This window comes from Triturus cristatus, chromosome 7 (assembly GCF_964204655.1).
Source record: "Triturus cristatus chromosome 7, aTriCri1.1, whole genome shotgun sequence".
In the NCBI taxonomy this organism is placed as follows: Eukaryota; Metazoa; Chordata; class Amphibia; order Caudata; family Salamandridae; genus Triturus; species Triturus cristatus.
This window is the reverse complement of record NC_140590.1, coordinates 1,175,212,526-1,175,228,949: the sequence shown is the minus strand read 5'-3', so window position 1 is coordinate 1,175,228,949 and position 16,424 is coordinate 1,175,212,526. Positions and strand designations below refer to the sequence as shown.

At 42.6% G+C, this 16,424-nt stretch overlaps 1 protein-coding gene across 2 annotated transcripts in view; it reads left to right on the top strand.

The window, feature by feature from the left end:
• Positions 1 to 804, top strand: part of LOC146811369 (active breakpoint cluster region-related protein-like) — a 220,913-nt gene extending 220,109 nt beyond the window's left edge. For both annotated transcript variants that reach the window (XM_085618487.1, XM_085618486.1), the window contains one exon: positions 63 to 804. In XM_085618487.1, coding sequence (XP_085474613.1) covers positions 63 to 254 — 192 coding nt within the window. In that variant the 3' untranslated portion in view covers positions 255 to 804. The remainder of the gene's footprint in view (positions 1 to 62) is intronic.
• The last annotated feature ends 15,620 nt before the right edge of the window (positions 805 to 16,424 follow it).

Genomic DNA, 16,424 nt, shown 5'->3' with positions numbered 1-16,424 from the left:
CAGTTTTATGATGTGTGCTACAGAAACAGGCCTAGCATAACCTTTGCCCTTTGTCCTCTCAGGTCCAGGTGCTCCTGTACTACTTGCAGAGTGAGCCCCACACAGCCCCCCAGGAGCGAAGGCGGACCCGCTCGGTATCTGCACAGAAATTCCAGCCTGAGGGGCACCCTGAGGTAGGGTCCGCCCCTGGTGCTTCCTCCGGAGTAAAGGAAGTGACATCATACATCACAACCACACCACCTTGGAACTCATAGGCAGCCCACTGTGGTGTTCAGTGGTTGGGCTCCTATGCAGGGTTTGGCTGTAAACAAGCTTCCGGGACCAGCACAAAATGGAGGAAGAACTGGTAGAACTCGGTGGGGTCTGGGAGGAAGGCAAAGGGACTTGTCTTTGCTCCCTGAAAGGGTCAATGACCAAGACCGTTTTTGAAGTATGGGACGGACAAGGGACTTGCTCTAGTCGTACACTGAGTTAGTGGCAGTGCCAGGGTTGGACCGAGCCTCAGGATAAAGAGAATCTGAGATCACACAGAGAATCAGCGGCAGAGCTGAGGTCAGATGCACATGCAGGTGAACGGGCTGTCTTGAAGTCACACAGAGTTTCATTGGCTGAGCCAAGACTAGACTGGGAATCTGGAGAATCTGTGAAAGACCTGACACCAGAGGCAATGATGCCGGAGGTCCCATGCAAAGTAAGTCCACACTGCTCTGCCATCATCACTTTGGTTGTTGTGGTCATTTCTTGGAAAACATTCACTCTGTAAATATCACTACGAAATGTAAATAAAACGTGTATTGTACCTTGTTTTCTTTTTTCCTATAAATTCTATTTCAAGGCTAGTACAGGGAAATGCACCAAATAACAAGACGAGGGCAATGGAATGGAACTCTGTTTATTGTGTCTGTTTAGGGCGGGGTGACCATCACTGAATTCCCTTTCACGTTACCACCACACGAGGCATTGAGGGGCGAGCAAGGAAATAGAATCAATGGCCTTCCTGGGGCAGGGAAAGCACTGCACATGAGGGTCATTATATTTTTGTTATTTTGGAGTAAAGTTCTGCCATGGGAATTTGTTTCAGAAAAACAAAAAAAGTAATAAAGAGCAAGGCCTAAAAAACATGGGCCCATTCGGCATTCAGCTCTAACTTCAGTGCAGAAGCGTCGCGGTTCCTGCCAGGCATTCGTGGAAGTAGGGATGGTGGCCGGCCGGCTGCTAGGAACATGGAGGCCAGAGCCTTTGAAGATCTGGTTGACCACCGGCTAAAGTTTAAATGAGCTCCTAGAGAGAAGACTCATCCAGCTGGGCTGGGTGTTGGGAATACAGAAATAAGAACAGTCATTCCCTCCAAAACAGACCTGCCATGATAAGGGTAATTGTGACTCCTTCTATTTGGGAATCATCCAAAGGTTATTGTGATGAAAAGTGTGTCATGTCAAAAAAACCCAGGTTTCATTTCATCCCTCTGCCCGAAAATAAATGCAGTGCTATTTTCCATCCGATGATCTTTACTGAATTCTTTAACACTGAATAGCTTTGCTCTTAAGGAGGGCACTTTACAAGAGGGAGCTTTTTATGTTTTAGTTTTTTTAGAGACAGCCACTTAAATCCTAAAATTGACATATTAGTGGTATCTTACTGTGAATCTTCCTATTCCTCCCTGTCACCACTGAAAAACGTGATGAAAGATGGCAGAGAGGCTGTGCAGTGTTACACACAAGGGGCCCGATTCGCAGAACTAACTTAAGACAAAATCCTAAACTTACTACTTTTGGTATTCACAGAAGTTAGGATTTTGTCTTAAGTTTGTCTTAAGACAAACTTAAGACAGACTTAAGACACTCTTAAGACAGACTTAAGACAGACTTAAGACAGACTTAAGTTAGGATTTTGTCTTAAGTTTGTCTTAAGTCTGTTTTAAGTCTGTCTTAAGTCTGTCTTAAGACTGTCTTAAGTCTGTCTTAAGTTTGTCTTAAGACAAACTTAAGACAAAATCCTAACTTCTGTGAATACCAAAAGTAGTAAGTTTAGGATTTTGTCTTAAGTTAGTTCTGTGAATCGGCCCCACGGAGTTGCACAACAGCTTTAAGACCCTAGATTGACCCTGAACTTTGAGAGCTTCAGGAGCTGTCTGTCTGGCAGTTCATTTTTAGAATGCATGACCACTGGACTCTGCTCAGTTGTGTCATATCTGTCCAATCTTAGTGCTGTTTCTGCTAAAAATCAAACAATTCCACATCATTCAGTGTTACTGTAAACTCGTTATTTTTTTAAGATGTTTTCCAATTTTTTATACTTTTCGGCCCAGTAACTGATGGTCATTTGATCAGTGTAAGCCGCACACACATACTCACATTCACCCGTCTACATGCACACTCACACATACACATCCATTCACAAGTGCACATAATTACATCCATTTTTCACAAGCACATACACACGCCCACGCCCATTATCATCACACACACAGAAATACACATACCTTCATGCATACGTACACACAAGAGTGCATGCACCAAACATTAAGAAAAAAACTCACCAGGCCGCTGCCGTGATCTCGTGTGGCGGGAGGGAAGCCTCTGTGGTTCCTGGAGAATTTGGATTATCACCTCTCATTGGCTGACCTCGGTATGGGTCAGCCAAAGAGAGAAGGCGTCAGTTCCTTACTTGTCACAGAGTGGGATGGGGTCAGTCAGACTGCTGACCCCACCCTACTCTGTACATCTGTGACACTACTTCACAGTTGGCCCTGGGCACTTCAGGGCTTAAAATTGAAGCACCCTGGTCCAAGTCTATCTGAGACGCCCCACCTCATCATGAGTGGGAGGACCTCCAAGCTCTTTGTCATTCTGAGAAGGTCATGCTCAAAGGGCTGTGAAATCCTCTTTCCGGCAAAGGTCAGCTCAGGCAGCAAGGCACCTATGCATTTAGCGCATGCACAGTGCCTGGCTGCGTGACATGAACATGAAGGGTGTTAGTCAGGCTGACTTTTGATCAGCTTGACAGACACTCTTCATGTTCACAAGAAGGTGGGGTGGTAGAGCTCCTCCGCCCTGAAGAAGGGCCTCTTCTGAGCCACTCACTGTCAGAACACAAATATCAAGGCATTTGCTGCTGTTGAAATGAATAATGCGAAGATCAATTACATTTTGAGACACTGAATCGAGAGTTTTGATTTCAAGTTAATACTCAACTTCACTGAAGCCTACAGAGAAAAGGAAATTCTGCTCACTGCCAGTGGCAAATATTCTGGACCAAGAAGAATTGTTTTTCACACCTTCACTTGGAAAAATTCATCCTAAAAGAAAGCCTTTATCTGCTCTCCAAAAACCTCTAAGAAGTGACTCACTCCTTCACCTTCATAAGGAAAGTTATCGGAGCAAATGCAGGTGCCTATTTGACCAAGACACCCACCAAAAATATGCACTCCAACACCTGATAAGTCTCAAAGAAAACCTAGGTTACCTAGAAGTGACACTATATCTGAGCTTTCCAGGTCTAGGTACTCTACAACAACTTTTACACAATCACCTTCAGGGGTATGCCCAGGATGAACAGCGGGCTGATATGGGAGCACCACAGAATGCTGAGACGGGCTTAGGATGGAATGATAAATGGTAAAACACCTCAAACATATGGCTTCCCAGTTGACTTTTGTCAGGTAGTGCCATTGTTGCTAGTGAATAAGTTGTTGGGGGTCTTGTAGGAGGCACGTATGGTGGGATGTCTTCCCACTTTGTAGAGGGAGGAAGAGATTTTCCTTGTCCCCAAGGACAGGAAAGACCCATCCCTAATGTCAGGATATTGCCCATTGTAGATGCTGAAAACAGACACAAAACTGCTAAGTACTTCCAAACAGACTTCTCAAAGTCATAGACGGCCCTGTCCATGCAGATCTGATGAGCTTTATACCGTCCAGGAGCACAATGTTTAATATACGGCAACTAACACAGATTATACGCTCATTTGAGATGTCTGTATTTCACATTACAAGGAAGATCCTGTATTCCATGAGGACTTAGGGTATTTAGTAATTTATAAGGCACAGTGCTCCCTATGGTAACAATAATAAAATCTGAGAATTTTTTAAAAATGTATATTGCTGAAGAATGTTTTAATAAGATTTTCTGGAAATTGGTAAAGACCAAACACAATATAATTAAAATTTTCAGTGAGTTGAGAAGCATGCTAGGTGCTCTAGCAATTCTAAAACAAGTGTGCAAATCAAAGAATGTTTGTGGCGTAATGTATACACACAACCCATATAATACAAATTAGTATAATTTAAATGGGTCTTGTGTTATCTGTCTACAGTGTTTTGATTGCCTACTGATATGGGAGCATACTATAATAAGAAATGGAGTGAGACACTAAATAATTACAAGATGGAGTATAATCGAAAATGTGAAGGGTGCAGTTACAGCAGTAGCTTAAATAGTGGACTTGCAGATGTTGAGAAAAGTAATGTTATTTTTTTAGGGTTATTAGGTTTCAAAAGGGTTTGGGTGGGGATTGTTTAAAAATATTTTATTTATTTTTTGTTAAGTACATTTGTAATTACATTTTTACAGTTTTTATTTTAAAATTATATATCTGTATGTTGTTTATGTTTTGGGTTGTTGGATTTAATAGGATTTATACGTGGCAGTGTTTTAAATGCTCATTTTTTTATGGTTTCTTTTATTTTTGTATATTTTTTGTTTTTGTTGAAACATTTTCAAATTTGATTATTATGATTTGAAAAACGAAGACATTTTCTTTCTTAAAAATAATTTTCTGATTTTTAATTCAATTTAATTTATTTATTAAACAAAATCAAACTTTTAATTTTAATGAATAGTTATGAAATTATAATTACATGTTGAGAATTAAATTAGTGTTTTAATATTCATATATATGCCTGATTTTTGCATTATTTATATGTTGATACTTTAAAATATATATTATTTAATTATTATGCTATTGCAATTTAATAAGTAATACACTATTGATTAATATTAATTTAATTTTTATTTAAACTTGTTTTAAATTATTTTTATTTAATGTTGATTCGTTTGGAGTGTGCAAAACAACAAGTATGTTTTAATGTGTTGCTTATTATGGGTTGTGAATAATTCACTCCCTCACCCCCGCCTGTCACCGCCCATGAATCCAAAACTTTCAGCAATGTTGCTTACTTTGGAGTGGGAATATTAAATCTAATACACCAGTCAAACACTTTCCCCACTGTTAATTAGTTTGGTATTGTAATAGTACATCTGACCTTCCACCGAACCCAAATCTTTCTCTAATGTTGATTAGTTTGTAGTGGGAAAAGTAAATCTGGCCCTTCCAAATATAGACAGCTTCTCCAATGTTATCTGGAATGGGTTTGATTTAGGTAAGTACATTTGATCCCACTGAATATATGCATTTTCTCCAGTGTTAGTTCAATTGGAGTTAGAAAGGTAAATATCACCCCCCTCCACCCCCGAGTCCACCACTTTCCCTATTGTTGATTAGGTTGAAGTGGAATAGTAAATTTGTCCCTCACAATAAAAATTGTATAGATTTTTTTTCAATGCTATTTGGGCTGGAGTTAGACTAGTAAATTTGACCCCACTAAATATATGCATTTTCTCCAAGTTATTTCGATTGGAGTTAGAATGGTAAATCTGCCACACCCAAAAGAGAAGCACTTTCCCCTGTTTTAGCTGGACTGCAATGGAATACTAAATCTGCCCCCCTTCTCAAATATGGGCCTGATTACGATGTCGGGTGGACTTATGTCCGCCCAACACCATTGCGGAAAAGGAACAGACCAACAATCGCTCGATTATAATGCTACCATCCATAGGGTGGTCGCAAACCTCCATTTCCCAATTGAAGCTTGTGCAGCGGGTGGAAAAGGCCTGCAGCACAAACTGCCATTGAGAAATTGAGGTTTATAAACATCCCTGCACCGTGTGGCAGGCACCATGCGGTGCCTGCCACACAGTGCAGGGAAGTTAAGGGGGGGCACCAAAGGTGCCTCCCAGGCCCAAAAGCCGAGGGCCAGGGTGTAAGGGGACCCTGCAAGGGCCCTCCAAAGTCAGTTTTCGACAGCCAATGCATGTCGGAAATGCTGACATGGATTGGCTGTCGGAAACAGATATTGTAATCCTGACAGCGGTGCCAAACCGCCATCATTGAAGGGATTACTATACTGCTCCCGTTCCGACAGGTTCCGAGAGGAGCGGAATCTTCCCGCTGGTTTTCATCCAACCACCGTAATCAAAATACGGCGGTTGGAGGGAAACCTCAGGATGCCCGACATCCAAATGGGGCCCAATATGTTAATTAATTTAATACATTTGTATTTTAAAAATTGGTTTATATTGTCATGGAGTTACATGAAATTATTGTATCATTTACAATAGGTAGAATAAATGTATTTGTGAAGATATTTAATTACATTTTTATCTTTAGATATATATTTATTTACAAAAATTATTTAAATTTTTATAATTGACCTATGTTTTATAAATTAATTATTTTTAATGTAAAAAGTATATTTGTTGGAATTAAAAATATACATATAAGTAAACATAAATTATTTTAACTATATAAAATACTTTTACAAATTGCTGCAAGTATTTATTTTCTCACAAACTTAGAGGTCCATTAGAATTTCGGGCGGATCGCCACCGCCCGCATGGCGGTAGTGATATGCCCGACATTCTTCCCCGCCCGCATGCCATTCTCCCCCTGCCATATTATGGAAAGACCCACATAAATAACAATGTACTGCTCATTGTCCGACCTTCACAAGAAAATAGGAGAAGAGTTGACAGCGATCTTGCCTCCATATTTTTTTACAGTTTCTGACATGGGTCTATTGCAGGTAAGTAGGGAACGCTGCCCAAATGGGCAGAGGTCTTGGTCTATTACGTAGTCAAAGACCTAGGACAGGATTATTAGGTTCTTGAGAAGATACAGATCCAAAGGCGAAAACCACAATGTCAGTTGTGTTAGAAAAAGCTCCACTTTGTGTCATTGCGATACATCTTATCATAAACTCGATGAATCTGACAACTGTTTTTGTAAAAGGAAGAGAGAACCGCCTGACTTGGGTCTGTGAAGAAACCGTATTCGAAATTGTGATCAAGTCATTACAGAAAAACAAAATATGTTTTGTTTGCTATTTTGAAATCCAACAACTACCAAAATATCCAGTAGTATTTTTGATCTCAGTACCTTTTGTGTGTACACTGATGCAAACATGTTGGAATAACATTAATAAGGTTGGTACATGAAGTCCAGCTTAAGCAATCAATAGTCATTGTAGAGACCCCTGCCATGTTTCATTCCCTAATCTTAGAAAACATTGAGACAGTAACAATCAAGTTAACTTTTAATGTGCAAATATTCTTTTTTTTTTTTAGTTTTTTTTCTTTTCTTTTTTTTTGTGTTTATTAAGTTTTATGAAGCATTACACAACAGAAAAACAATACAAGGAGGTACATCATACAGTGCAAGGCCAGGTATCAATACATGTCACAATAGTACAAAGTTCATTGGGATCAGGTGAGGAGCCTACATGAAAACATAAAAGAGCGAGCAGCCAGAGCACAGTGGAAGAGGACAGGGAGACGGGGCCTACAGATTAATGCAGGAACATGTCCATAGTATTGTCTAAAAGATAAAAACGCTAGATATTGGGCACAGACATTAAATAGGTCGTGAGAGGTGACCAAATATCTCGGGGTCGAGATGCAATTGGCAGCTCCTCAGCATAGCAGCTCAATTGATCACGGCAGTAGGTCAAGTCCTGCAGCCATAGTCTGGTGGTGGGGGCCACTCTACTCTAACAACACATGGAGACCCTCCGCTTAGCCACCAGCAACGCAATAGCCACAAATCTACAGGATGCTTTAACGTCAGCAACAAGACCAAGGAGACAGAACTGCGGAGTGCAATCCAGGGGAAGTCCAACCATGCCATGCATAATCTGTATAACAGCACCCCAATATGAGTGTACCTTGGGACAAACCCATGCCAAATGATAAAAATCAGCATCCGGGGCACCGCAGCGCGTACAGGCTGCGGAGTCACGCAAACCATACCGATGTAACTGGGCAGGCGTGTAATATAGCTGATGTATGTATTTATAGTGCACCAGGCGCAGATTTCCGTTCGATGTCAGCCGCCCAGTGAGGCTACAACAGCCCTCCCATTCAGCGTCCGTCAACTCACGTGACAATACAGCGTTCCACCTTAGCCTCGCCAGCATAACAACAGGAGAGGCTTCTCTCTGCGAGATACGATACAGCCTAGTTACCAATTTCACCCAAGAGGGAGTAGTGTATAAGAGTTGCAGCGCTTCCAGCGCAGGCGGCTCCGCGGGAAATTGCGGATACAATTCACGCATGGCCGACCGCAGTCTAGTATAGATGAAGAGCTGCATAGTGGTAAGAGGGCCGTCAGCAGTCAACGAGGCAGCCGCAACGAACCGGCCACCCGGGTACACATCTTTCATGGCCACCAAATTCATGCTTCTGAGTATCTGCAGGGCGCCCACCTCAGTAGTGACCGAGAGAGAAGAATGGTAAAGCAGAGGCATGTCAGGCGCGTAAAGCGGCAGCTTCTGAGCTCGCCTACCCAGCTCCCGCCATGCCCCAACCGTGGTTTGTACTGTGTCGAACTCCCCCGTTTCGAACACCGTACGAGTGTTGACAAGCATGGCCTTAAGCGGTATAGGATGCACTGCCCCAGCTTCCACAGCCACATGGGGAATATATGCAGGGTCCTGTTGCCAATAATATGCAAAGTGGGCTTGCGCACACAGGTAGTATAGCAGAAAATCAGGCGCCGCGAAGCCCCCCAGCACATAAGGAAGCGTAAGTGTTTCCCATTTGAGACAAGGTTTTTCCCCCCCCACGCCAATGTGATTAAAAGTGAGCGAAGGGAAGTGAAAAATGGACGTGACAATGGTGTCGGTATATTTAAAAATAGATACAAAAAACGGGGGAGGATTATCATTTTTATTAAAGCTAAGCGGTCCGCAAAAGAGAGGGGCAGCTTTATCCAGCGGGCCACCTGATCCTCAGGGCGCGTGACAGCAACTCCATAGTTGGCGCGTATCACCTCCTGGGGGTCGGGGTGTACCCACACCCCCAAATATTTCACTGCATTGTGGAAATATGGATTTTTCTGGTCAGTTATGTCCCCTATCTTGGACCCCAACGGTTCTATGTGCATGTTACAAGTACATGTATGTTCCCTCCAGTTCCAGTTATGAAGACGCAAATACATGTGCGTCCACCGTCAACATGTCCTCTGTCAGATCCGCCATGAATAGGCCGGATATTCCATTCCTAAATATGAAAGGCCACCGGCTTTATATGGTTCACTTATGCCATTTTACAGTCCAGGCAAGTAGGCCCTGATTCTGTCATCAAACTCTTCTTGCCTTCTGCCTCTGAAAGCTCCAGTCTGAGCCTGCATCTGTGACCATGAACTTTGTCTCATTCTCTGCGCGGCTCACGAAGCCTGACATCAGCCTATTCTCTGCCAAGAACTGTATTTCACCTTCGAATTATCTGCTTCCCCCTCAGCCGATGCATTCCTGTCTAGCAGATTAAGTAAACATACTTCCAGCTACTGAGCAAAGGCTCGGCTTCTCTGTCCTCATGCAAGTAACTCATAGCCCTGTTACCATGGAATATTCCTACCCCCTCGCATTTAGTGTAGACACTTAGACGCTTGTACACGCACGCACAGTCAGTATAGAATAGATTCTGTCCGAGAGTCCTTCTTTTGTGGATAACATAGTTCTTTAAACATAGGATGTTAGATATGATTTGGGATTAGGTTGACTTGACCCCCCAGACTTTTTGTCTCCACATGTAGAGCTAAATGTCAAGTCCCCTTCACCCCCTAGTTGCACGTCAATTACACGTCATGCTGCTGCGCGCGCAACTATGCCAAGTATTATCTTATAGATCCACCTATATGTGACATCATAACCAATTATGTTCCTTTTTACTCCTTATTACACCCATTTTTTGGTTACGCAGATAAATCGTCATTTTCCTTATCAATTGTTACGCCTACTGCATTCGCTTCATTGTAATGTATGATCTATAAAAGTCATTTCATGTCAATAATGTATGTACTTCACTTCCTGAACCTCCGTGGTGATGGAACTTGGAGCAACCGATTATAATCGATCACTGGAATAAAGCCCATTCCGAACCTCTAATACCACGGATTCTGCCTCTCATTTTACTGAGCTATTTTATTATGTTTCTGTATCAAATTAAGTCCAGGTAAAGGAATTTTATTTACCACATGAATGGCGCCCGAACAGGGACACTTTCTCATCTCACGCGCCGGCGGTGAGTTGCAGGCCCGGTCTCCTGCCACAGCTGGACGGACAATAACGCGTACCAGCAGGATTTCCTGTAGCTCCCTCCGGTCAAGCGGGGGCGACTGAGGCTGCGATCAACACCCAGACGAGGCGGTGAGAAGTGCGAAGTATCCCGACCAGAGCCTAGCTGAGAGAGCAAGATCCGAGGTATACAGAGGCCCACCAGTTCGAAGTCAAGCCCAGTTTCCGACGAGTCGAGTCGAGTCCAGTCCGGTTCAAGTTCAAGTTACCGAGGCCTTCCGTTTCCGAAGCTACCCGGTGAGTACCATTACTGGGGAGGCATTTCTGACGTGCACATAGGTTGTGCCGGTCAAGACGGGTTTGGGTACACAAATCCGGTCTGCACTGTTTTAGCAGTGTATCTGTACTGTTTAGCAGTATATCAAGTATTCCGAAGTATCTAGTTATTGTCAAGAATTAAGCTTGGTGATTAGTTATGCAGACGATCATCATTGTTGGTTATTTTAAAGGGTAGAAAAATGTTTAATGTTTAATGTTTAATGTGTTAAACGTCCTGCATATTGTGGTATGAATGGTTGTTCATTATTGTGCTATTGTATTAAGTCTGTTCAAAATCAAGTATCAGGTCAGTTGGTCAAAATCAAGTATAAGGTCAGTTCTCAATATGCCGTTCTTTTCGAAACTAAGACAGATCACTACAAGAAAAGGGGTACTCGAAGAAGCCGTTCCTATTCCTCCTAGGGACACTCCAGGGTACTTCATGTATCATAAACATGGCTTAGACGCTATATTATTTCTTGATTTATGGGTAGATTACACCAAGGAATTACCAGAAAGTCAGAGGTGGCCCGCAGCGGGGACCTGGGATGCAGAGTGCATCATGAAAGTCGAGGAAGAGTTATGGAAAAGGAAAGTCAGACAGTCACAGAAAGACGCCGTTGAGTTATGGCGTAAAGAATCTCATAGACGTATGGAAAAAGCACGTAGACAGGAAGAAAAGAATAAAGAGAGTTCAAATAAAGTTCGAGAAAATCTATTAATTGAGGAAGGTATCCGAGTGAAATCAGAACAAGTAGATAGACAAAGAAATGCCCTTATGAATGGTATGTATCCCCTTCTGGCCGAAAGATTACCTAAGGCTACTCCAGAGATACCGAAAGACTTGCCACCCCCATTGTTCCCAATAAAGGTACATCCTAAGGGGCATCCTAGAACCGCAGAAGATGTTTTTCTTTCCTCATATTTAGATGACGCAGCTCCCGAGTATGCTAATTCCGCCCCACATAGACCGCATACCAGGGAGATCCAACGCCAAGATCCAGTACCCGTATCCCTACAGCAACAAATCGAGTCACAAGTTCCGGCAAGCACATCTGTTTCTGCATCCGCTCCTACAGCTACTTCTATAGCTGTGTCCACACCTGTAGTTGCTGTGTCACGTTCGACGAATCCTTTCACACCCGACACCCCAGATGGGGCCACGGGAGGTGCTACCAATATTTTTTCTACGCCACCCAGAATAAATAAACTTACTTTTCAAGAGTCAGCACATTCACGTACACCCAAACTCATAAGTGCCCGTACGCTTAAGGAACTTCTTATAGATTGTAGATATGACCCTGTGCCCGGTAAAGAGGACGAAATGACCCTGGCATCATTGCGTATCAGACGAGCCGCAGTGTATTTAGGGAAGTTACCAGGAATGACTGCGCATCTAGATAAAATATATCATTTTGTCCAAACAGGGCGAGATCCAGAATGTATTAACAGAGCTATGGAATACCAGAAAGTAGAGATACAAGGGGAACTGTTACGTTTCCTCATAAATTGTGTGATCAGAAATCAAGACCGACCGGGGGTAGACCCGGAAGCAATGCAAATTCTTACCAGATGGAGCCAGAATATATCAGAAGGTAGACATGATAAGCAAAATTGTATAATAGCCATGTGCCGAAAGATCCGTAAAGAAATAGAACGCCTACACGAAGAGAGATTAGAGGTAGACGAGTTCGAACAAAGCGAGGAAGAAGGGTCAGGACTGCCCACAGGACAGTCAGACACCATAGCCTATGTAGGAAGAGGAAGATCTTGTAATAGTAATAGATGTCTTATTGACCCGATACGTCCGATATGTCCAGATAATAACAGGAATTTCCAAATACCTATAATTAATATAAGGTCTAACGAGCATTCGTTCCAAACCGCCGACAAACTACTCCGAGAACGAAGGGGTTATCATTTTCTCGATTCTATGGATGAACAAGATTTAGCCAGGGCAGCTGTCCATTGGGTGGACAGTCCCGGAAAATATAGTGATGATACAGTAGTACGGACATTTTTGAATCTCACCCCAGATGAACAGAGGTTAGCTGGGATTTATATGATTCAACAACTCATTATACTATATCGGAGTCAGCATTCGGACCCTGGTCCCTTACCTGACATATTGACTGAATTGCTTATGAATAAATGGAGAGGTGCAAGTACTAAATTAATTAAAGAAATTCTAGAATCAAGAAAGCAGTATATTCTTTTTGTATGCGCAGAGCATGTCTCATTGCCCGTCAAGGAAAGAACCACGTATCACATGGATAGACAGAATCCCTTACGAGAAGTGCACCCAATAAAAGGCGAGGACAACGAGTTTAAGCGCGTATTTGTATATACGCCCATATCGAAAATAGAGTTGTTAGAAATGAAGAAAGTGGTACCCAGTCATGACAAAGATCCAGCGGGGTTTTCACCGAGAAATTAAAGACATGTTACTCATGGGAGAGTATACCTATCCCGACATTATGACAATATTAAAGGTATTGATGCCTGCTGGTATTTATGAGAAACTCAAGGAAAAAGAGTGGGAGGTAGGAGACCAAAAGATAGAATGGTCAGTGTTAGAAGCGTAAGAAAAGGCCCGAACTGCAGGAGCAGGACTTGGAGATAAAACTAAAGCATTACCAGGTTTATTAGTACAGGTACTGCCACGTTTATTAACTACGAAAAAGGAAGATTGGGGTACAATTTCAGCCTGTAAACAGAAGCAAGATGAAGACACTAGCGATTACTATGCCCGATTTGAAAAATGTTTTGGTATAAATAGTGGCATAAAAGCAAGTAGCGAATCATACCAGCATCTGTTTGTAACAAAATTAGTAGAGAATGCCCTGCCCCCAGTAAAGAATAGAGTATTAAAATTCGAGAGTACCTGGCAAGGTAACACTCCATCACAAATGTTACAAATGTTACAGTACCATCACAATAGAATTAGAGAGGAACAAGAACATGAACACAGACGCATGAAAGACATGAAAATGCTAGTTTCCCAGACAGTTCCAGCTGAAGGACATAAAAAGGGTATGACACATTCCGATTCAGCAGGACCTGTAAAAGGGACATGCAATTATTGTAAAAAGCCAGGTCATTACGTACACGACTGTCCAGTTTTAAAACATAATATCGCCATAGGTAAAACACAAGAAAGATCACGGCCACTCAGACAAGATCAGAATGAACAAGGAGCTCCGCAGCATGCCCAGGCCATGCCAGCCGCACAACAGCCAATACAGTTTGTGCCAGCTGCACCACCGTTGCCTGTTGCTGCCACACAGACAACAACACGACAAATGTATCAGACCGCACAGTATGAATATCCTGAGTATCAGCGTTACGCATGAACTAGCCTAGAGAGGGAAGTTGACTTACCCCTTATCGAGATTCCTGTAGATCAAGAAGGACCTTATGTACATAGTGAATTATTAGGCCAAGATAGAAAATTTTTACTCGATACAGGGGCAAGTCGAACAACTATAAAACGTAGTGAAGTTCCAGGGGCACCCCTCTCAGGCTCTCAGAATATTTCCCTTGGTTTTTCAGGAAAACCTATTGTTAATGAAGTGTCACAACCTCTGCCACTTACGATAGGACCTCTGACCCGAACTACAGATTTATTGCTTACTAAATCATGTCCAGAAAACCTGTTAGGAATAAAAACACTGAAAGCTCTAGGAGCCATAATATGTTGTTCTCCGGAAGGAGTAAGGTTGTTTTTACGTGATTTTAAAGGTCACTATGTGTCTAGAGACATGGATTCCCGACTGCAGACTTTACCTACACGTCTATGGGCACAAGGCCCTACTGATGTTGGTTGCATGAATATTACACCATATAGAGTCACATTAAAGGCAGGAGTGGTGCTACCACGAATGCGACAATACAAGTTACCACCAGATGCTGTAGTGGCTTTACTACAAATCATTGACGAGCTCATTGCCCAAGGAGCAGTTGTGGAAACAGACTCCAATGTATGTAATTCACCGATAATTCCGATTCTTAAACGAACAGATCCAAAGGCCCCGCCAGTATATCGATTGGTTATTGATCTGCGCGAATTAAACAAGTGCATTGTGCCACAATTCCCTGTGGTCCCAGATATCTCGTCATTACTGACAGCCATTGATTCCGAAGCAACATTCTTTACTGTAATTGATCTCAAGAATGCTTTTTTCAGCGTCCCAATAGATCCGGAGAGCCAATATTTGTTCGGATTTAGTTTAAATGGACGTAGCTTTAAATTCTCACGCGCACCTCAAGGATTTACAGAAAGCCCCAGCATCTATAGCCAAGCACTGAAACGAGAACTAGATAGTATCCACATGCCAGTTAACACTGCTCTGCTCCAATACGTCGATGATCTGCTGATCACCGCAAGAAGCGAACCGGAATGTGAAAAAGCATCACTGACAGTTTTAAAATTTCTAGCCGAAAAGGGGCACAAGGTGTCCCCTTCTAAGCTGCAATTCTGTGTCCAGCGAGTTATTTATCTTGGACACTCGCTGTCCAAGGAGGGAAGGCAGCTTACACCGGACCGCATTCAGTTAATAGCTAACATGCCAATACCCAAGACACAAAAGGAGGTGCGGGCTTTCATAGGCCTCACTTCATATTGTAGGCAGTGGATCCCTCAGTATGCATTTCTAGCAAAACCACTCATTCAGTTGACAACACAGGAGGCAGCCACATCGACTGTTCTCCCTTGGACTCAGGAACATACACAAGCTTTTGAAAGCTTAAAGAAAGCTTTATGTCAAGCACCTGTCTTAGCAACACCATGTTACAGAAAACAGTTTACACTCTTTGTTACAGAACGCGAAGGTACTGCCTTGTCAGTACTCACACAGGAACAAGCAGGAACACACAAACCATGTGCTTATTTTTCTAGTACATTAGATCCCGTAGCTCAGGCTTTGCCTGCATGCCTGAAATCAGTAGCAGCGACAGCTTTAGCAATCAGACAAAGCGATGCCATAGTGTTAGGACATCCATTGACAGTTCAAGTACCACATGCAGTAGAGGTTCTTGTAAATAGAACGCAAACACAACACTTGACTATAGCGCGACTTACAGGGTACGAACTTACATTGTTTCAGCCACATATAGAAATCAGACGCTGTAACACATTGAATCCTGCCACACTTTTGCCAGTAACCGGAACAGACCCACTAGCTCATGACTGTATTGAAGTTATTACAATCACGACGAAACCCAGACAAGACTTGACAGATGTTCCATTGTCAGATCCAGACCTGACGTTGTATGTAGATGGTTCATGTATGAGAACAAGTACAGGAGAGTTAGTGGCTGCTTACACAGTCACCACAGATACTAAAGTCATTGAAACTAATCGTATAAATACTTTGTCAGCTCAAGCCGCAGAGCTCATCGCTCTGACACAAGCCTGTATTCAAGCCACAAATAAAAAAGCCAACATATACACTGATTCACGTTATGCATTCGGAGTTGTACATGACTTCGGCGTGCTGTGGCGAGAGAGAGGTTATTTAACTTCCCACGGTGCCCACATTCAGCACGGACCCCTCATTCATGCCTTATTAGATGCAATACATCTACCCACGGCAATATCAATTATGAAATGTAAAGCTCATACGAAACTTACTGATATCATTTCCCAAGGCAATGATCTAGCCGACAGAACAGCTAAACAGACTGCTCAAACTCAAACATCCGACATGACAAAGACAATAGTCCCGATGCCGACACATTGCATGACAGTTAAAGA